General features: G+C 39.5%; 1 protein-coding gene across 1 annotated transcript; it reads right to left on the reverse strand.

The window, feature by feature from the left end:
- Nucleotides 1–16,966: 16,966 nt before the first annotated feature.
- On the reverse strand, nt 16,967–23,438 carry LOC122659246 (glutamate receptor 2.8-like). Its single transcript, XM_043854377.1, has 6 exons — nt 23,413–23,438; nt 23,050–23,276; nt 18,890–20,229; nt 18,461–18,773; nt 17,498–17,907; nt 16,967–17,356 (listed from the first exon to the last, which is right to left on the reverse strand). The coding sequence occupies exons 1-6, from the start codon at nt 23,436–23,438 to the stop codon at nt 16,967–16,969; spliced, it is 2,706 nt and encodes a 901-aa protein (XP_043710312.1).
- Between the last annotated feature and the right edge of the window lie 379 nt (nt 23,439–23,817).

Here is a 23,817-nt window from a genome sequence, read left to right on the forward strand (position 1 = left end):
ACTTGAGGCTGGAGATGGTGGTGCTAAAATGTAAAGGTCCTAAAGAGGACGTGTGTGCCAAGGTGGACTTGGTAAGGTTATTTGAGGTGTGGGTAATGGATTTTGTGGGGAGGCCGTGGTGGGGTTGGTTGGAGTGGGAGATCGGTCTTGGAGAGAGACCGTGGAGGAGAGGGGAAAGGGGGATGCAAAGATTGCTGCAGGTGGGGGAGGTGTGGGAAGTGTGTGGAGAGGGGCTGAAGCCCATGGGGAAGGCAAGGGAGGGGTAAAGGTAGATGGTGTGCCCAAAACGGATGTGGTTTGAAAGGGGAAGGTAGACTCATCAAAGTGAACATGGCGGGCAATGTACAGTCGGTTCGTGGTGACATGCAAACATCGATAGGCAACATGAGACGGACTATACCCAAGGAAAACACAAGGTGTCGAGTGGTAGTTCATTTTATGAGAGTTATATGGGCAAAGATATGGGTAGCAAAGACACCCAAAAGTGCGTAAAAATGAGTAGTTGGGCACCTGGTGATGGATGAGTTGGTAGGGGGAAACATTGTTTGACACACGGGATGGCATGCGATTAATTAAATACACAGCCATATTAAAAGCAAAGGGCCAATACCGTTGGAGAACGGAGGAATGGGCGAGAAGAGTAAGACCAGTTTCAACGATATGGCAGTGTTGCTGCTCCACAAAGCCCTATTGTTCATGGGTATGTGGAGTGGAGACACGATGTTGAATGCCAACACGTTGAAAGTAAGATGGTAAGGTCCTGTCCTCACCCCCCCCCCCCCAATCGGTTTGTATGGCTTCAATTTTTCTTGAAAAAGTCCTTTCCACAAGAGATTGAAAGGTTTTAAAAACAGAAAATACATCAGACTTATTTGCAAGTGGGTAGAACCATATGTAATTGGTGCAATCATCCACAAAAATAATAAAATACCGATGTCCTTCAGACGATGTAATATGAGAGGGTACCCACACATCACTGTGGATCAAATCTAGAGGAAATAAACTGCAAGTATGTGTTTCTTTCAAAGTAAAACGATGAGATTTTCCTAACTGACAAGAAGAGCAAACACTAGAATGCCGTGTGGACTGACACGGTAGATTATTAACTCTAAGCATAGAATGAAAAATTATCTCATGAGGGTGTCCCAACCACTGATGCCACCGATCAATATTCGTGTTTTCAGCCACATGAACAGAGGGAACCGAATGTGTATTAGTGGATAATTGATAAAGTCCGCCATCACTTGGTCCGGACAAAAGAATGTTCTTGGTTGTGCAATCCTTGACAAGAAAATAAGAAGGGTGAAATTCAAAATACACATCATTGTCACTAGCAAGTTTTTGAACTGATAGAAGTGATTTGGAAATGGTAGGAACATGTAAAATAGAGTTTAAATTAAAAGAACGAGAAGGGGAAAAAGAAGATAGAGTTGAATGACCAATATTATGGATTGGAAGACCCTTACCATTACCTACATGCAGTTGATCGGCACCACCATATGAGTCATAAGAGGCCAAGGATTGGACATCAGGGGTGACATGATGGGTAGCTCCAGTGTCGGGGTACCAAGTGAGTGCAGATGAGGGTTGGTAAGTGGGTGGGTAAGAAGGAGTGGGTAGGAGGGGTGGTTGGGCCTGGTGAGCAGAGGGCGTGGGGTGATGGGTATTCGAGTAGTAAGATGGAGGATAGCCAGGGTTTTGGGAATTACGGTAGTAGCAGTATGGGGCTGTGTGGTTTGTTTGGTTGCAATAGCTACAAAATATGTTGCCACAACCACCACGGCCACCACATCCAAAACGACCACCCCACCCATGGCCACGAGCAGATCCACGGCCAGCAGGGGAACCCAAATCAGAGGAGGGGGTTCTTTATGCTGTGTTGGCCGACGACGGGGTGGAGGAGGGAGCATCCGTGAGTTGCAGTTTCTGAAATGAACGAATGATCGCATGACTTAGCAGCAGACCACTTAACTCCGAGAATGTGGGAGGCTTCAGATAAGTCAGAATAGGTGCTACAATTCCTTGCAGATCCGGGACAAGTGCTCTCAAGACATAATTATTGAAGTCAGTAGGCTTTAATGGATTCCCAGTGGCAGCAAACTCATCGGCTGTAGTCTTTGCACATTGGAGGTATGCAACAACGGATTCATCAGGTTTCTATTGAAGGTTATGAAATGACATACTCAAGTTCATCATCCGAGTGGAGGAGGTGAAGCCATAAGTGGATTGCAAGGTCGTCCATATGTCATGGCTAGTTTCCTTGTCAAGTACAAGGGAGTAAACATCCTCGAAGAGAGATGTGAGAAGCATACTGGTGATGGCAACATCCTGTTGCTGCCAATCGGACATAGCATCAGCGATGGTGGGGCATGGATTGGTGCCATCAACATAAGAGAAGAGATGTTGGCCTTTTAGAAAGGCCACAAGCTGTTTGCGCCAAGACAAATAATTGGTGGGAGTTAGTTTTATAGAGACATAGTGATGGGCGTTGGGAAGAAGTTTGGTTGAAGTGGAGTTGGTGGTAGCCACAGAGGAGGCCATTTCTTCAGGAACCAAGGCCATAGGAGAGAAGAATGGAGAAGAGAAGAAGAAGATTAAAAAAAAGAAAAAAAGGACAGGGATCAGTTAGAGATGGGGCGTTGGCCTTCTAGCTCTGATTATACCAAAAATGAGAGAATCCGATCTTGATTATCCATTGGGAGAGGGATACTCAAGATCGGTTGATACACCCCCTCAAGTGGAAGGCCAATGATAGCGGATCTTAAACTTGTCCCTTAAGAACTGGTAGCGTGCACCAGATGATGCTTTAGTCATGATATGTGTGATCTAATCGCTAATAGAGATGAACTGAACCGTCAATTGCTTCTTGGCCACTCGATCACGCACAAAATGAAAGTCGATCTCGACGTGTTTTGTGCGGGCGTGGAAATAGGGTTGTTCGAAAGGTAGATGGCCCCGATGTTGTTGCACCATAATATCGATGGGGACTGGACTGGAAAACCAATTTCATTTAGAAGGGACTCCAACCAAATTAATTCAGTTGCAGCATCGGCTAAAGCCTTGTACTCTGATTTGGTTGAGGAACGGGCCACTATTTTTTGTTTCTTTGAGCCCCATGAGACCAAATTTGGGCCCAAAAATATTGTAAAACCACCTGTAGACTTTCGATTGGCCCCATCCCCGGCCCAATCAGCATCAGAGAAGGCCTGAAGGCGGAAGTCCAGTGTTCTTTGAAGAAGAAGTCCATGATCTCGAGTTTCTTTGAGATAGCGTAGTATACGCTTCACCATTCCCCAATTTTCTTCAGTAGGGGCATTCATAAATTGGCAGACCCGATTTACTGCAAATGACACATCTAGCCTGGTAAGAGTTACATACTGCAGTGCCCCAACAATAGATCGGTATAAAGTCACATCAGAAAATGGATCACCCCCTGCATTGGACGGTTTGGATGTTATAGCCATAGGTGTGAGGACCCCTTTACAATCTGCCATCCCTGTACAATGAGGAATAGCCTCAATCCCTAGAAAGAATTGTAATGGGCCCAGATCTTTTATTGAGAATTCCTGAGCAAGGGATGAAAGAAGGCGGGTTATTTGGGCCGGTTTGTTGCCAGTGATCAAGATGTCATCTACATAAATGAGGACATAAGTCAAGACACCACCATGATTGTAAATAAATAGTGATGAGTCGGTTTTGGAAGCACTGAACCCATAAGAAACCAGGAACTGGGTGAGCCGATGGAACCAGGCCCAGGGTGCCTGCTTAAGACCATATAAGGATCGATGGAGGCGACACACATGGTCAGGATGGTTTGGGCCAATAAAGCCAGGAGGCTGAGTCATGTACACTTCTTCAGTGAGGTGACCATGTAGGAAGGCATTATGCACGTCTAGTTGGAGGATCGACCATTGATGAGCAACCGCCAATGACAAAATGGTACGGATAGTGGTGGGTTTGACCATTGGACTGAATGTATCGGTATAGTCAATTCCATGCTGTTGGTGGAACCCCTTGGCCACCAAGCAGGCTTTGTAATGTTCCAGGGTACCATCAGCCTTGCGCTTGATGTGATATACCCATTTATAGCCCACAAGGTTCATTGACGGGTGACGGGGAACTAGTGTCCATGTGCCATTGCGCACCAAGGCATTGAATTCATCAGTCATGGCCGTTCTCCATTCAGGAATTTTGTTTGCTTGGGTAAAACAAGTAGGTTTGGGGTTAAATGTTGTAGGTGTAGAGGTTAGGGTTTGTGGGTGTTGGGTTCTAGATCAAAGTTGCATGGGATGAAGTCGTGTGGGTGGAGGAGGTGGTGCGGGTGGAGTGGCATATAGTTCAGAAATTGGTCTAGTGCGTGGAGGCGGGGAGGCTGGTGGGGAAGGTGTAATTTGAGCCATTGGAATTGGGGAACGTGGTAAGGCCACAGGTGAAAGGTCCAAGGACAATGGTAATGGAGAGGGGCCATGGGTGGGCGGGTTGGATGGGTAATAGGGGTAAGGGCTTTGAGATCTGTAGAACCAGTTTTGGGCTTGGTGGTTGGTGCGATGGCAAATGGTGCAGAAGAGACGGCCATACTGAGGGGGACCACGACCCCCGCGACCCCTACCAGATCTACAACGCCCCCCACGACCCCTATAGGAACCACGGCCCGATGATGAAGAGCCAGATTCGGTTGAGGAAGGGGGGGACCGTTGAAAGGTATTGGCAGCTGGGGGGTTAGATGTAGGTGCAGCATCTGAGATAGATAGTTTCCGAAAGGCCCGCATACTCTCATGGCTTAGAAGGAGGCCATGGAGTTCTGGATAGGAGGGAGGTTCGGGCTGATTCAGAATTCCAGAGACCACATCTTGGAGATCATCATTGAGGGCACGAAGGATGTGCATGTTAAATTCAGTTTTATTCACCGGATTGCCTGATGAAGCGAGTTCATCCGAAATAGACTTCGCAAGTTGAAGTAGAGATGTAACACCTGCATCCGGTTTTTGTTTAAGACTTTGCAACTCAAGATGTAATGACATTAGTCTTGTGGTAGAGGCAGATCCATAGGCCTCATGCAAGGTTTTCCAGCACTCATGGCTAGTTTCTTTGTCCAAGAGAAGGGGAACTAGAGATTCAGAGAGCGATGCCACAAGTAAACTGACCAATTGTGCGTCTTGTTTGATCCAAGCCGTGGCTTCAACAGGATCGGTTAGACATGGGTGGGATCCATCAAGGTATCCAAAGAGCCCTTGGCCCTTTAGAAATGGTACTATCTGTTTTCTCCAAACCAGGAAATTCGATGGGGTTAGCTTGATGGATAGAAGGTGGTGGGCCGAGGGAAAGGAGATGTTTGATGAACCAGCAGCCATGGTGGGCATCGAAGAGGTTGTGATGGAGTCGGCTGTGTGAGAGGAGAGAGCTGAACCAGTTGCCATGAGTGTTAAAGACACCAACTAGGGATGAAGAGCGGATCACCAAGCTCGTTGGAGCAAGGAGAGAAAAAAAGGACGCTGGCTCTATGGTACCATGTTAGAACAATATTTCTTCATTATTCAATAATGGTTATCCAATGTGGATATATATATACAGATACATATGATATCATAGAAGATAATAGAGGATCCCTAGTTGGTCTATCAAGGATTACAATCAAATCAAATTCCATATTTGTTTCATATCACATGTGGATATTTAATGGGATTGCAATCTGCTGAGTAGGGCATGGTTATCACATGTGGATATTGAAAGATTGAGTGAGTTGGCAGCCATGGTTATCACATGTTGATATTGAGAGATTGAGTGAGTTGGGCATACCAAAAATGAGATAATCCGATCTTGAGTATCCATTGGGAGAGGGATACTCAAGATCGGTTGATAGAGAGATAGAGATAGAATGTGAGTTAGAGATAGAGATAGGACCGTTTCTCAATAGTTAGAAGGAATCCTGACCAAATCTATGATACCCTGAACCCAGTGAGAGTTACAAAGTACTTGTTGGTGTGAACTCAACTAGAGGGGGGGTGAATAGGTGAAGGTAGGGAGTAAAAAAATTTATTGCAAAAATAAACAAGTTATCAATGAAAAGACAAGCAATTAACAAAGATAACACAAGAGATTTATAGTGGTTCAGCCAATACTTGCCTACGTCCACTCCTCTCACCTTAGAGAGAATTTCACTAAAACGAATCTTGAGTATGAGCAAGAGAACTCGTACAAATCTTGATAAATGAGCAAGAGAACTCAACAACAACTAATCTTGATTTTTGAGCAAGAGGACTCAACCTACTCTTGATTCCGAGCAAGAGGGTTCAACCTACTTATATAAAGTAAAAGTGGTACTAAATGATTAGAGTTACCTCAAAGCTTAGCAGTGTTTTGCTACCTTTCAATCTTTGAAGCTTAATGCAAAGTAAATGAAGGAAGCTTGTGAGAGACTATGCCTTGAATGGATGCTTGAAATCTCACTTGGAAGTAACTTGTATTGGAGGCTCTTAATTGTGATTAGCAGTGGTGTTCCAGCCTTAAACAAGTGGGTATTTATAGACTAGGTGGCTTAATTTAATTAGGAATCTAATTTGAGATTGGATTCGAAAGCCAGAGCTAATCCGGTATACTGGATCCTAATCCGGTATGTCGGATTACCAAATACCTAATTTAAGCCTTTGTCTCAACGGTCAGAATATAACTGTCAAATTTGGATTCGGTATGTTGGATCATGATTCGGTATGCTATATCATGATTCAGTATGCTGGATCCAATCCGGAGCACTCTGTTTGCTCTCTGTGATTGTACATCTGAAAGTTTAATGTGATCCGGTATGCCGGATTCAGATTCGGCATACCGAATCAGTAGACTTGTGTGAATTCTACAAGTTCTTTTAAAGGGCTGATATGGGCTGATGTCCAATTGGCAAGGGCACATAGAATTGGGTTATATTTCACCTCCTAAGGTCTTTCTTCATGTATGCATGCGTGTGTGTGTGTGTGTGTGTGATACATTGAATTAAAACCTTAATACATCTTTTTACAAATTTAAATACAATTTCAACACTTCTTCAAGTCTTCAAGTCTTTGAGTGCTTCTTGTCTTGAATATGTCATAGCCTAGTTTGAAATCCTTCCAAGCATGACTTGAAGTGCTTGTGTTGCATGTGTGTATGTACTCTTGAGTTTAGTCTCCCCCTTACTTGTTGCCATTCTTTTGTAGAGGGCTTCTTATTCATCTAGACTTATTAAACATCTAGAACAAGAGTTAGTACATAAGGTTTTATTTGTTGTCATCAAAACCACAAAGGAATGTGTGAGGTCCTTTCCTCAACAATCTCCCCCTTTTTGATGATGACAAATAACATATCAAAGTAAGGAAAATGAAATAATCTTGCATACAAATTTAAAATCAAAGATGCATATCATGATTGAAATTCATAAATAAGAGATTGCATTGCATAGATAGTAAAAAGCAATAAACTTTACAACCATTTTCCACTTTTTCTCCCCCTTTTGACATTATCAAAAAGTGCTAACAACAAAGAGACTATGGGGCATCGGGATTGGGTTGATCATGAGGAGCCATCCCAGGAAAAGGTGGAATGGAGGGAATAGAACTAGAATCTCCGGGGAAGGGTGCCCGAAAAGGTGGTCGAAATCCTTGAGGTGTGAAACCTTGAGGAGTCGCTCCCAGAGTATCAAGAGATGGAAAGGCAAGATTCATGGTCAAGTTTTGGACCGCTATGAGGATCTGATCTTGTCTAGAGTTTAAAGAATCAAATCCGATTCGAAATTCTTGACGCAATGACACCACATTTTGTTGAAGCTGTTGTTGTCCCATCTCAAGGTCAATCACCCTTGTGTTGGTCTCCTCCATGTAATCCTCCAAGTTTGAAAGACTTCGGGTGCCCAAGGTTGTTGACGGGGTTGTCTCCTTGGTTGGCGCTCACCTTCATTTCCGGAGTCTCCTTCATATTCTTCATCAAGGTCCGGAATATTAATGGTGTGGAAGAAATTTCGAGTAATGGGAAGAGATGAAGTAGTAGATTCTACTTCACGATTAAGGTCAATGTTATATGCCTTGAAAATGCGTGTAAGATGGCGACCATAAGGAAGGTTTGTGGACCTCTTTGGGTGTGCAATAGACTCCATGAATAGCATAATGAAGTAAGGTAGGCACAAGGGAGTAGTGGAGTTGACACAATAGGTAAGGTAAGCTTGTGGGGTCAAGCACTTACTCTGATCTCCTCCTCTAGGCCAGACAAGCCAAACTGAACCAAATAAAATTCAGTTAGATTTGAGTATTGGATTTCATAATTGATTCAGTTTCGGATCAAGCATAGGAACCAAATTCTAAAACCAAACAGAATTTGGATAGTAGTATATTATAGTATGTTATTTTAATATCTTATAGTATATTAATACATTATAATACTAGTATGGTATAGAATATATTACTAATGTTAGTGTTAGATTTTATAGTACTATTATATTATACTGCAATATTATAGTATATTATAGTAAATGGACTGAGTAGAGGAATTGGAACCGAACTGTGTCCAAAATTTTTCAAGTTTTGGTTGCTAGACAACCGACATGCTCAATTAAAGAGGTAAGGTGGCGACAACCCCCTACAGGGTGGATAAAGTTAAATATTGATGGATCATCCTTGGGAAATCCGGGGTCCTCTGCAGCAGGGGGTTTTTAGAAACCACTTTGGCACCCTAGTGAAATGTTTTTCTATCTACCAATAGTTGGGGACGAATTTCAATGCAAAACTAGCAGCCTTCTTTGAGGGGATAAAAGAAGCGATGAAACTGCAATTGCACCACCTTTTGGGGGAATGCGACTCGGACCTCCATTTTCTCGGCCAAACTGCCATGGAAAAGTTTGCAACGGTGGTGGACAATAGCAGGATTCCTAGACTCCATTCAGTGGCGAATAACGCATTGCTATCGAGAAGTAAATACTGTAGCTGATGTGTTAGCCAAAAAAGCAGCAATGACCAAAGAGACACACTCCTGGCCCACAGGTCTAAGTTTCATAGCCCATGTGATTGAATGGGAGGCATTGTGCCGTCCGTATTACAGATTTTAGGATGGCGGAAGTTTGTGACTAATTCCCCTCCTTTGTACTAGGGAAAGTCACTACGTTTTTGTACTTTTTTTACCATTAATACATACATTGCTGACCTTTAGCAAAAAAAAAAGAAGAACCGAACTGTGTAAGAACCTAATAGAACTGAAGTTTGGAACCAAAACCGAACCAAAACCGAGCAGGTTCGGTTTGAGTATCAAATTTCAGAACGGATTGGGTTCTCGGTTCAGTTTCAGATCACAACAACACTCTTTGGAACTGAACCGAAACCGAACCGATTGACACCCTTAGCTCCAGATATTATATATCCCAGATCTGAAAAAGGGTGAGTGAGATCCAATTTATTTTATATCTCCAACCTTCTTCCGAAATATAATTTTTGTTTTTATTTTGGACAAATCTGAAATTCAATAAAAAAACAATAAGAGAACGAAACTAAATTGCTAACAGAATAAAATAAAAGCCAGAAACAGCAAAGAAAGTTGATAATTTGTTCGGTAAAGTACCTGAGGATGCTGCAACCACAACATTTTGTTCCAAATCCATGGCGTGGAGCACAATTCTTGTCATATAATTTGCATGAATTTCATAAAAATCAGATAAAGCCATAGAGATGCAGCTCTCAGCAATCTCTCCCATTTTCGATTTTAAGTCAAGAACAACTCCAACATGAAACAAGGATGTATTTGAATTGATACTTCCATTTTGAGCAACCACATACTTGTTTAAGAAGCTGGAAGAGAGTAAGAAGAAGAACACGGAAAGAAGATAAGTTGATTTCAACATTCGAAAGTGTATACTTAATATATTTAGAGATATCAGAATCTCTAAATCCAACCTTTTATATATAGAGGATTATACTTGAATACCACTTGCAAGCATCAACAAATTCAATCATTATTCACCTTCCTCAGAAAAAAAAAAAAAAAATCAGTCAAAATAGGTGGCAAATAGGAATAGAACGATAGTGAAAGGATAAAGGCATTAAACCAGTGGTCAATGACTCGTCTCATTAGACAAACAAGCAAGGATAATTACTTCTAATGTTAATGTACTTAGTTTATTACTTGGATCCCAAGATTTTATAGGTTCTCTTCCCAGTTTGGTTTTGATTTGTACAGCAAAACCGCCTGTTAAGAAAAACAATGCCCAGAATGGCGATTTGCAGAAGAAAAACAAAAAATAGAGAAAAAGCACACAACGCACAACACAGAGATTTATGTGGTTCACCTCCAAGATGGAAGCTACGTCCACGGCCGAGCAGTAGAACAAGTTTCACTACTTTCTCTTGAAGTGTTACAAAACCCTCATAACCCTATCTCAAAGAGATAAGAACAATATATATAGAAAACCCTAACCCCATAAAGTACACAAATGCCCCAAAAACTTGAGCCGGACCAAAACATAACACATGGCTCAAAAGTACTCATTTCGAAGATCTCGACGAGCCCAACACAACTCCAACCTATGGCATGGAGCCCCGCCATTTTTTGGCATTCCAAGGTCGTTTCGAGGCCGAAATGGCCCTCCGAAGGTCTCAACCGCACTTTCTGGACCAAATCAGGCTTCACCAACAACACCGCGGTTCTAAACTAAATAGAAACTGGTACCTCTTACTCGAATACTATCCCATACATCAATTGGAATAATTAATAACATAATGATTAATTTAATAAACACCAAATATTGCAACATACTAGAAGCATAAATTAAGTAAAATATCTTGGGTTAACTATATATTATATTTGTGCAAGTACGAATTGAAAATGATGGATGATGTTAAAATGGATTAATAAAACCCTACTTGTTAATCGAAGAAATAGTTTTTTTTTTTATTATCATGTGGAGAAGAAAAAAAATTTGAAAAAACAAAGAATAGGAAAGGAAAAGGATGGTGAAGATGAGAAGTTTCTTACTTTTTTAAATATCACATAGGCATGGAAAATATGATGAGTGAGGGAGACTGAGAGAGAATAGGGAGAAACACGGGAATATAAAGACTTTGAAAACAAATGTTGTCTTCATTACTGTTTCCTAAAAGCGACACTACATAAGCCACATGTAAACCGGTTGCGAGTTGGATAATGAAAAGCAAGTGTTTTTTTTTTTCTTCATTACTAATGAATAGAAACCGATAAAACTGGACCTTATGCAAAATGATTCTGATTTTAGCTGATTCCTATCTGGTTCTATCTTGATTTCACTTTATCAAAATGTAAACCGCACTGCAACCAAACCGAATAACCAGAACTGGACCAATTGATACCCTTAGTTTCAAGGATAGCTAGAACCATCATTTAGAGAAGATTTTTTTTTTATTTTTCTTCTTTTGTTTAAAAAATTGGGATTGAAAAGAGTTGACAATTATGTGACCATCGTTTTGATTGTTATTTCTTTGCATCTTCTTTTTATTTAAAATGAACCCAGAAAATTTTCGTGTCTTCCTTTTAATTAATTAGTCATATGGCTACAGGATTATTTGTTAAATAGCTACATAAATAAGAATTATTGATGTGATACTTACACCATTCCTAGAAGAAACTTGCAAGATACATTTCCTCCGCCGCCTTCCCATGATGGTTACACCATACAGAAGACTAGATTGGAAATTCTGACTGTCGGATAGATAGGATATGCTATGAAGTGGGAACGATAAATTTCAAGCCAAATTCAGTCATGTCCCCCTCCCCAATTAGTATTATCTTATAATTTTTCAAGTGTTTAATTCGATAAAAAGGAGGGGGGGGGGGAGACGGTTTTCATGCATGACCACATAAAAGGGACGGTTACGATTTGTCAAATAGGGGGGACATTTGGTCATTTCAACCCCTATTGCGAGAGGAGTCACGATCGTGCACGAAACTTTTGCCCAAAAATAAATTTCAGAACATTTTAATGAATTTACAAAGCTTTCTTCTCCATGTGGTCAACTCAGCTAAATTAAACATGTGAGCACTGACCATGGGGCAATCACTGTCCAAAACTTTACATCCATCGTAATATGCTATGAGACAAATAATTGGGCTATACAGGAAGAGCTTCCTAATTCTGGCAAGCAGAAAATGGTTTTGTTGAAAAAGCTATTCTATGGATTCTAACATTTTTTGTTTGCTAAAAGATCATTTATATTAAAGTAAGAAAAAAATGAAAAAAAAAAAAAAAAAGGGAAGCAGTTTTCTGTACGAGAGTGTGGCCTACGCCAGCACTCCCATGTATCTATCTCTCTCCTCCTTAAAACAAGGGGGCAGAGGTGTCTTTTCACATGGAAAGGAGAGAGATAGACTCAAGGGAGTGCTGGCTTAGGCCACACTCCCGGACAGAGAACTTTTTCCCAAAAAAAATTACAAGGATAGCCTAAACACTCCAACAACCTAGCAAGATTAGACTCTCCCACCTTCAGCAATGCCATTAGCTGAAGAGACTAACTAGCTAACACAAACAAACTACTTAAGAAAAAAAATATTTCATTCAAATGTTGCAATAACTTTTATTTTAGGGTTTTCGTTCAGAGATTGTAGTAACTTCTGTGCTCTGGAAATGGCTATGCTGAAGGTAGAGTATTAAGCCTACCCTGTTGTTTTGTTTCAGTCTATGTAGGTATAACATTGGATGGAGATCTGAACCTAGTGCACACCAAGGGGAGAAACCGTGGACTACTGTGAGATTGTCAAGACTAGGCACCCCTGCTATGCGGAAGACCCTATGAGATACTCAAGACCAAGCAACCCCAAGTTAGTGGAAGACCTTGTGAAACAAGAAAAGGAAAGAAAGGTCAAGACCAGGCACCCCCGCTATACGGAATACCATGTGAGATACTCAAGACCAGACAACCCCAAGTTAGTGGAAGACCATGTGAGACAAATAGAGTGAAGCAAAACAAGATACCAACACCAGGCAACCCCATTGAGATGGAAGACCCTGTGAGGTAAAGGAAAGCGAGATACCATGACTAGGCAATTCCATTGATGTAAGACCCTGTGAGGTAAAGCAAAGCAAGATACCAAGACTGGGCAACTCCATTGATGGAAGATCCTGTGTGGTAAAGTAAAGCAAGATACCAAGACCAGGCACCCCCATTGGTATGGAAGCTCCTGTGAGGTAGGAACCATAACCAGGCAACTCCATTGAGATGGAAATACTGTGAGGTCAAGAATAAAAACAGAAAGAAAATATTAAAATGGTACTAAGATCAGGCAACCCCATTGAGATGGAAGATCCTGTGTGGTCAAGAACGAAAAGAAAAGAAGGTAAAGCAATAAACTAAGACCAGACAATCCCATTTAGATGGGTAATCCTGTGAGGTCAAGTATAGTATGGTAATGTTATTAAAAAAAAAAAAAAAGAATGACAGATGTATGGTTGACAAAACAACCAGACACAGTAATTTACAAGTCACAGAAAAAGAAAGATAGATATTGTTTTCATTATTTATGAGATCCCTACAGCAAAGTATAAGAATATAAAGTAAGCTAAAGTAAGAGATTCATAGAGATAACCAAATAAAGTAAGCCAAAGAAAGAGAATAAGAGAATAAGAGAATGACAGAGGTTGACGTACAACCAGAGAAGTAAACCACAGAAAGAGAAAAAGAGAATGATAAATAAAGTAAGTTATACTATAAAAATAACAGATTGACAGACACAGTAAGTCACAGAAAGAGAATAATAGAATGACAGCTTCAAGTAACTTAGAATAAGAAAATCTGGAATGAGAGAAATAGGAGGCGTTTTGAGGGGCAGGGGAAAACGTCAAAGGCCATCCAACAACTCATCAAAGCTGATCTTAGAGATGCTTCTACGTTTATGAAATGCTCCATTAAATCTGTACAGGACCTGCTGATCGCGCATCAGATAGGCTCAAGTTTCCCACACACTCAGGCAAATAGAATCATTGAGGTTCAGTGGAGGAAGTCGGACGTCAATTGGGTGAAGCTCAACATTGATGGATGTTCGATGGGGAATCCGGGCCACTCAAGTGCCGTTGGAATTTACAGAAATTCCCAGGGACAGACTATTGGCAGCTTTGCTCAGTACTTGGGAATTACCACAAATCACTTAGTAGAATTTTCAGCCTTTTTTATAGGTGTGCAGAGATGGCAAGGGAAAAAAGCATCGAACGCTTGTGGATTGAAAGTGATGCAGAAGTAATTGTGACAGCGGTTAAAAATGGGAACTTTCCTTGGAAATTCAAGCAAGCTTGGCCTGGTGCGGCAAACTACCTCCAAGGCATCAGATGGGAAATCTCCCATACCTATAGAGAGGCCAACACCGTTGCAGATGTTATTGCTAAAAGAAGTGCATCAACTCACACCACCCAACAATGGGATGAAGCCCCACTTTTTGCCCACTATGAGATTGAATGGGACGTGCAAGAGAGGAGTCGATTCCGATTCTGTTGAACGGCTGCCTTAGATAGTTTGTGCTAGTGTAGGAGTACTCCCTGTATTTCCTATTGATGGCAATGCCGAAGGTGGGAAGTTAGGGATGCCCTACAAATAGCTTTCCTTTTTGAATGGCCTAGAGTCATTTGTTGGTTTTGTATCTCTGGAGTCCCCAACTAGGGGACCCAAAGGAACTTGTATTTTTCTCTTATTTTAATACACACTTTGCTGACCTTTAGCAAAAATCAACTTAGAATAAGAAAATAATTGAGTGATAAACACATTAATCCAAGAAATAAGAAATAGTAGATAAACGATGGTTTCATTGTTTACTAGTTTCAAGCATGTCAGTTACTTTTACGGTCATTGGTAATATATCAGATTTATAGCTTTTTGTTACAATATGAGTTTTACAGTAGTAGCATGAGTTTATATTCATGAGCAGGATATGACCTGTTTTCGTTCTCATTGAGTTAGCTGCTCATCCCATAGCTATTATGTTTTTAAATGGCACACACACGTGGAGTGCCAGTGTGCCAACTGCATTCAGAAAACCAGAGGGGAAGTTGTCCACCCTTCCCAGTACGAGATTTGGAGATATAGTCTCAAGAGATTCTTTTATGTATATAGTTAGATATATATATTTTTTACGTAATTAGATGAACAAATATGTTGATGGAATTAACAAATACAGATTGTTAGAATTCCATAGGTGGATGATGCTGAGTAGTTGGGTTGACAGATATGTTGAATAGTTATTTTGGGAAGATCATGTGGAACGGTTTGTTAATTGCCATTGACAAATGTTGATAGTAGATGGTTCTGGACATTTATATTTCTAAAATTTCATGGATTTCAATTTTAGAATGCATTGGATGGATGGATGATTAAAATTGATACATATCTACAGGTTATGGATGGCTATCATTATTAAAATGTGATTTACAGGTCATGGATGTTAAAGTAAGTGCATGGTTACAGGGGACATGTAGACCTTTTTTTTTTTACAAAAGGAGAGAAAATGAAAAAGAAAGGAAACTTTCACGCTTATTTAACGGTGTCCCGTGAGGGCTTGCACCCATATCTTACCCGGATTTGGGGGCGCTACAGAATCCATATCCTCTTAACAATTTTCTAATGTGGTAGAAAAGGACGGCTATGGTGGTACTGCTGAATTGTATATGGCTTTCAGGTTTAATTCTTATCCCACTACACATCTGATATGAACAAAACTAAAGGAGAGATATGAAAGGAAGTCCAGGCTATTGAGTCTAATCATGGGAAGCAGCTCCTTTAATGCTTAACCATGTCAAATCTATGGAGGGTCTTGTTATATCAAGGCATCTAGGGGCGGTCTTTCATTCTATCCCCAGTGAAAATTATTGAAGTAACGTGGAGTAAGCCTGACACGGGATGGTATAAATTAAATATTGATAGATGCTCGTTAGGTAATTCAGGTAATGCCAGTGCAGGTGGAATCTTGAGAAATTCATATGGAGATCCAGTGGGTAGTTTCTCAATTTTTTTTAGTATATTCCAATTTCAATGCGGAACTTGCAGCTCTATTTCTTGGTCTACAGCTGGCAAAAAGAAGGGAATCACCCATCTTTGGATTGAAGGTGATTCTAGTACGGTGGTAATATGTGTCAAAAATTGAACAATCCCTTTGATGTTTCAGAAGTAATGTTTGTCCTTCAAGCATTTCCTCTCAACAATTACATGGAAAATATCTCATTACTATAGGGAATGGAATGCAGTTGCTGATCTCATTGCCAAGAAGGGTGCGGTATATCTTGTATTTCTTTCTTGGCCTACTTATTTTCTCTTTGCCCATGATGAAGTATCTTGGGATGCTCAGGGCAGACCAAGGTTTCGTTTTGTTGTCAAATGATCTTCAAAGTTAGTATTTTCTAGTTTCATTTTTTCTTGAGGTATCCGTTGATGGCAATGTCAAAGGTGGATCCCCAAGCCAAAAGTTCTTAGTCATGTGCTTGTTGATGGCAATGTCGTTGGTGGAGTATCAAGTCTATTTTGTTTTTGTTATCTATTTGGGAATGCCTGGACATTAATTTTGTACATCTTTATTGGTTAATATATTCCTTTGCTGATCTTTTGGAAAAAAAAAAAAGAAATATATATGAATGGTAAAGAAATAATTTGGACACATTATTCCTATAGTTATAATGTTTTTTTTTTTTTTTTGGTAATGATTCCTATAGTTATAATGTTGGACATGGAAGGACATTGCCCTTTGTAATGATTGCATTTATTATGTTTGACATGAATAGATCTTTTTTTTCTTTACTAAAAAAAAAGACTTGAGAGTCCTGCAGCTTGAATCCCTGCATTCAAAAGTTAATCATTTTTGTTTTTTTTTTTCGGGTATGGAAATCAAACATTGATCTTGGATCCATGGATTGGATAAAGGCCAAACTGTCCTACACGTTACGGACAGGGCCCTCCTTGCCAGGGAATCAGCCATTCTGTTAAGCTCCCTCAGAACAAACTGAAAATTACAGTATTCATTCTTTTTCTTCAACAGTGGCTTCTTCCATATGCTCAGCATCCTTATGTTGATGTTCCATGGATCCACCTTCAGTTGCCTGGGGCATGACCTTGAGACCATTTATGATATTACTGAAAATCTTAAATGTAGCCTGATACTTGCCATACCCCAACGGGAAAAAGTGTATTAGCAGTGCAACGAATGAAACAACTGCAATTATGGACAGGAGACCTCCGAAGCTTTGCAAGGTGAGCTGGTTGGTTGAAATGGATGTAGCGTCTGCATTATTGCAATTTGTTTGATTTTCTAGCCACCCTTGCTTAATTGTGTCTAATGTTCCATCATCAGTAAGATTTAAGATTGCCCTTGACATATAAGAGACTAAAGGAGAGCCTTTAGGGAATACCTGAAAAAAAATAGGAAATAAGAACCCACAATACTTTCATGAAAAAAAAAAAAAAAAACAAAAACAAAAACAAAATCTAATGCAAGGTATTCTACATGGGCAACTAGCTCTATCAAAAGAGAGAGAGAGAGAAAGACTTACAAAGCCAAATCCTTCAGAAGAGTAGATGTGTCCGACCATGGTGTATTGATTACAATACATATTGAGGAAGACTTGAATATAAGGAATTTCATCAAAAATTGCAGCAACTCCCCCATTACCAGACCCATTAGATAAAGCATAATGATATTCCTCTGGAGAACCATAACTCTTGAGTTTAGACGGATCAAACTGCAAATAGTTTGTCAGGAACTCTCCCACGAACGACCCATCTTGGTATCCCACATAATATCCATTACTCTTTAGGACATTAACATCTGTAATTGTTGGCTGCAACTGCCGTACTGTCAAAGTTGATGAGAGGCTAGCAGTGTAACTCTGTGTTAAGATTAACACAAAAAACACCCATGTGAACAACACCAACCTTGTTAAGTTGCTCTCAATCTTCTCTCCTGCAACCATTAATAGAAACACTTCTTTGTTATGTTGATACTCAATTCTTTGGTTGCTTGCGAGTTAGTGTGTTCTCTTGTGCTGTGAAGAGTTTCTTTCTGTTGCCTTTGTTTTACTCTGGGTATAGTTTTTCTTCTTTTCAATAAAGCGATATTACTTATCTAAAAACAAAAAAAAAGGGTAAATTACTCAAATCATCCCTTGTATTAGACCCCAATATGACATATTAGTCCCTAACATTAATTTTATGCTGTTAAATGATGATGTCAGCCAGTTAAATAAATTTAAATCCCTACACTACCCTTGGCATCCAAACATTGACTTTGAAGGTAGTATTGTAAATTTAATTCTAATGTTTTAGTACAATGGTAAAATAGTCATTTCACACAAATAACTAACAGCAGACTAACACCGTTACTATAGAGGGGGGACGGATGAGTATTTTCATAAACCAAGGGGTGATTTGAGTTTCGTTTGAAAACTAAGGGGTGACGTGTAATTTACCCAAAAAAAAAAAAAAAAAAAAAAGGGATAGAAGATGTATAAACTTACGTTGGGCAAATACAAGTGTTAAGAAGGAGAACCAAATGCTTGATTGAATTTGTTGTCTACGTGAGTCACCAAACTCGGGATTTATTTTATGTTCAAGAATCCAAACCACGACCCCTATGCAGACAAAACCTCCTAAAGTCACCAACCAAAGTTCTAGGCTTAAAGGCTTTAAGAACAACCACAACTCTTTCTCCAAATTATCTTGCATTGCCACAACCATGGTCACTCCAGAGTCTGTATAAGGCAATGTGAAATCTACATAATTAGATCGATTAAACAAAATCGATACATCCCCTACTGCTGCGTCGAAGTTCTGTTTGTTCAATCACAAGAGAAACAAATTAGTATTCATTTTGATTGAAAAATATATGTTAATTAATGCCTTTCATGAACATAATAGAAAATAAATTATAATTCTACTTCACTCACATTAAGATAAATTTGATAAATTAGGTCATCATAGCTCTCAAGAACAGTTCCATTGATAGGGTAAGGTAGAAACTCATAGGGGAGACCAAAGGGTAGTCTACTTGTTATATTGCTGAATACTTCTATGCAGAACCCTGTGATATCAATCATCTCATTGGTGATATTGTCTCTTTCCATGCTCACAAATTGACTAAAGCCAGTCTTAACTGGCACCAAAACTTTTAACCTCTCTTGACTATTTGTTGGCATAACCCAACCCTTTGGCTTGGTTGTTGAGTCTCCTGGCCATACAATAGCTTTGAGGCTACTCAGAAAACCTGAATCTGTTAAGTTATTTGTTGTGTTTAACTGTCTTGAAATCCCTCCCATTGGGGTCCAATGTCCAACCACTCTCTCCCCTTCCCCAATCACATTAAATATTTGGAAAGCTGAAGATTCCAACTCTCCATTAACCAAATGGAAATCACCACTTAGGCCTTTAAATCTAGTGCTCAAGATAGTCTGGAGAAGTTGTGGGCCAATTGTTGAGTATCCAAGGCATGAAAGATCGCTTAAATTATTGGTAGTGTTACTACTCAGAAACTGAGGATCCATGGTTTTAACTCCCTCAACTGCCATGGCTAGTGCCCAAACTGTATCATATGCCCATATACCATATAGACTTGGCTCAGATATTTCACCATATGAATTGTTTGAGTAGAAATTTCTTTTCCATCTGACTTTAAATTCTTCAAGCTTTTTGGACTTTGGTATGTATGGTCTTACACCCAATACACCTTCCATTGAATCAATAACACTGGAATTCATGGAAGCCATTAATCTTGATAACCCATCAGTGACAATCCAAGCATAACCTTGGCTTATCATTCCTGCATTGTTTGCATTCATAAAAAGCCGAGATCCAATAGAAGAAGACATGTGGACAATGAAAACCCTAGTTGGCATGGTTGTCAAGTTATGAAGTTCTTTTAATATTTGATCATCAGTTGCATCCAGAGGAATGGTACTCTTATATGGCACAAGAACATCAATCTTTTGGAAGGCATCAATGAAATAGGGTATAACTTCATTTCCATAGTTGGTATCTTCATATATCAAAACTACTTCCTTCCATTCAAAGGCTTGAATAATGGAAACAACAGCTTTAACTTGAGTTGAGTCATCAATAGCTGTTCTTATAAAATAAGGACTTTTAAGGGGAGAAAGAGAAGGACTTGTTGCTGAAAAAGAAACAATTGGCACTTGGGCATTTTCTCCGAGTTCGATCACAAATGAAGCTTGAGTTGACTCTTGTGGCCCAATGATGGCTTGCACCTTTACATCTTTCATCAAGTATAAAGCTGCATTTGGAAAATGTAGCAAATGAATGAATAGTAAATGATCTGGAGCCAATTAATTAGTATGTATATATATATCTTGTTGTTGGGTAATCTTATCATTTCACATGGACAATGATAGCATTTGAAAATGACATAATGATAAGTCATTTTTCAACTTATTTTGAAAATCCTTTTCACACGTGAATAAGATAACTTTAAGGAATAAGACAAGAGATAAGAAAGTAATGTTACAATCTTGTTGGAACCAACCTTGGTTGCAACAAGATATATATATATATATATATATATATATATATGAGATTTTTACTATATATATTAAATTATATTTCTCATCATGTTGTGATGCAGGCCTAGACCTACATGCCAAACCGAGTATATCATCAAAGGCGATTCACCCCTTGCCATGTGGATTTAACTTCAAAAAGATCTCCAACTGATTCCTATAAGGATTACAATTTCCTATTTTTGAGGAGGAGAATAATTGCTACTATTTTGGAAACCTAATTCTAGAAATAGGATAACTCGTGGAACAAGAAGTTGGAATCCAACCTAGGGAAATGACTTTACTTCTCCTATAATTTAGGAATGAAATACACAAGACCATGCTTGGATGAATTTCACAAGGAAATAACCTAGCCACCACTAATGCCACATGGATAGCCTTGGACGATTTTGAGGAGAGAGAGATGGTTTTGATGAGAGAGCCTACTCTCCCTTGGACGAACTCATGAAGGAGCATGCCTTATCCGATTTCTTCAACAGCCTTCCTTCCTTAGATTGAGTTTTATTAATTTTAGTATTTCTTAATTGTTAAGAGTTTAGCTTAGATTAGGATTTAATTTTCCTTTATTTTATAATTTAATTTCTAATTTAATCGTAGCCGTAGGATAGAATGCAATTAGGGCTTGAAATTAGATTTTGTGTTTATCTTTAAATATGTAAGAGCGATGCTCATTCAGTAGTGAAGATTGGATTAATGAAATATTACTCCATTGAATATTTTGGAACCTTGTAGTGTTCTACCCTATAACTTTGGAAAGTTACGTTGCTTCTTTGAAGAGTTGCATATCTTTCTGTCTCCTTGAAGAGTCACGTTAAACCCTTGAAGTGTCTTCTTGATTCTCCCGATCCGTATCTTCCAACCAGGGGTGCATTGTTTGGCATCAGAGCTTTGGAGGAGAGCGAGAAGCTGTGATGGCACCCAGGCATAGAGGTGATTGTACAGCTCCCATGGTGGACATCAATACTAGAGATCACATTCAGACGACGAATGATGTTGCAGACGAATGAATCTTTGTTGATGAGCGAATCTTTGTTCAGGTTGATTTGAGTAAACCTCCAATTTTCGACGAGTACTAGGATGAGTACGATGCCGAACATGGAGTTTTTGAAAGTCTTGAACTTGATTTGGTATCAGTTTCACGTCAATTCTAACCACAACAGTATGAGCCAACAATACTTAAATTAAATGACTATTTTCCTTGCAACAAAACAGTCCCAACAACCAAAAACCCTATAACCTGGTGGCATTGTATAGATTATAGAGATCCCTTGTGGAGATCCCAGATGCCCAATAACCTCCTCTCCTCTTGCCGAGTAGCACATAATTGACTATATGACACATTGGTTGGATTGGGCTCCTCTACGGCGCAAGAGTATGCTGCACATCTTGTGGCGTGGCACCACAACTCTCCGCGCAAACAAGCTCCCCTTTGGACAGTCTGGATCGAGCTGGGAAAGCTGAGGGTGGTGCACATGCGATGTACAGGATTTCAGGATTTTGAAATCTGGATTTCAATCTTGATCCAGACCGACCAAAAGGGAATTCATCCACGTGGCGAGCTGTGGTGCTGCGCCACAAGATGTGCGGTGCACCCTTGTGCCATAGAGGAGCCCGATACCATATTTGTCACCCCACTTAGGAAAGACCAACTATCGAACTTGAACAGCACAACACTGAGGCGAGACATGCTCCACGAATTACTCATAGTGCGGTACTAAGTCTAGACTCCAAAATGGACTTAGTGACAACCACCGATTCCCTCTCAAGCGAGGCTCTAATGGCGGTGACTTCACACTTGCTTTTTTTCTCCTCCTTAATTTAACTGACTTAGGCTCCAGATAAGGGTGTCAAATTAGAACCGGAACCAAAAAATGAAACCGAAACGGAAACCAGACCAGCCAAACCGAACCAAATAAAATTCCGTTAGATTTGAATATTGGATTCCGAATTCTATAACCAAACAGAATTTGGATAGTAGTATATTATAGTATGTTATTTTAATATATTATAGTATATTAATACATTATAATACTAGTATGGTATAAAATATATTACTAATGTTAGTGTTAGATTTTATAATACTATTATACTATACTATAATATTATATAGTATGTATATTATAGTATATGGACTGAGTAGAGGAATTGGAACCGAACCGTGTAAGAACCTAATAGAACTGAATTTCGGAACCAAATAAGAACCAAAACCGAGAAGGTTCGGTTGAGTATCAAATTTCAGACCCAATTGGGCTCGCTGTTCAGTTTTAGATCACTACAACACTCTCTGGAACTGAACCAAAACCGAACCGATTGACACCCTTAGCTCCAGATATTATATATTCTAGATCCGAAAAAGGGAGAGTGAGATCCAATTTATTTTATATCTCCAACCTTCTTCCGAAATATAATTTTTGTTTTTATTTTGGACAAATCTGAAATTCAATAAAAAACAATAAGAGAACGAAACTAAATTGCTAACATATTAAAATAAAAGCCAGAAACAGCAAAGAAAGTAGATAATTAGATCGGTAAAGTACCTGAGGATGCTGAAACCACAACATTTTGTTCAGAATCCATGGCGTGGAGCATAATTCTTGTTGTATAATTTGCATGAATTTCATAAAAATCAGATAAAGCCATAGAGATGCAGCTCTCAGCGATCTCTCCCATTTTTGATTTTAAGTCAAGAACAACTCCAACATGAAACAAGGATGTATTTGAATTGATACTTCCATTTTGAGCAACCACATACTTGTTTAAGAAGCTGGAAGAGAGTAAGAAGAAGAACAAGGAAAGATAAGTTGATTTCACCATTAGAAAGTGTATACTTAATATATTTAGAGATATCAGAATCTCTAAATCCAACCTTTTATATATAGAGGATTATACTTGAATACCACCTGCAAGCATCAACAAATTCAGTCATTATTCACCTTCCTTGAAAAAAAAAATTTCAGTCAAAATAGGTGGCAAATAGGAATAGAATGATAGTGAAAGGATAAAAGGCATTAAACCAGTGGTCAATGACTCGTCTCATTAGACAAACAAGCATGGATAGTTATTTCTGATGTCAATGTACCTAGTTTATTACATGGATCCCAAGATTTTTAAATGGTCTATCAGATGAATTAGCCAAATTAACCAAGAAACAAAGTTGGGGCTGGCTTTGGGGCCTTAGATTGGTTTTAAGTAAGGATCTCAAATGGAACCGGAACCAAATATCGGAATCAAAATCGACCGTTTACAATCGAAACGAACAGCACCGTAGAAAAATGATCCAGTTTTAATTTTATAAGTTCTCTTCC

Source organism: Telopea speciosissima, chromosome 4 (assembly GCF_018873765.1).
Source record: "Telopea speciosissima isolate NSW1024214 ecotype Mountain lineage chromosome 4, Tspe_v1, whole genome shotgun sequence".
Classification (NCBI taxonomy): domain Eukaryota; kingdom Viridiplantae; phylum Streptophyta; class Magnoliopsida; order Proteales; family Proteaceae; genus Telopea; species Telopea speciosissima.

Coding starts and splice junctions, on each gene's coding strand:
- LOC122659246 (XM_043854377.1), bottom strand. CDS start 23,438: ATGACTGAATTTGTTGATGCTTGCAG. Junction 18,774..18,889: donor TTTATCAAATTTATCTTAAT/GTGAGTGAAGTA, acceptor TTGAACAAACAG/AACTTCGACGCAGCAGTAGG. Junction 17,908..18,460: donor AACACTTGTATTTGCCCAAC/GTAAGTTTATAC, acceptor TAATGGTTGCAG/GAGAGAAGATTGAGAGCAAC.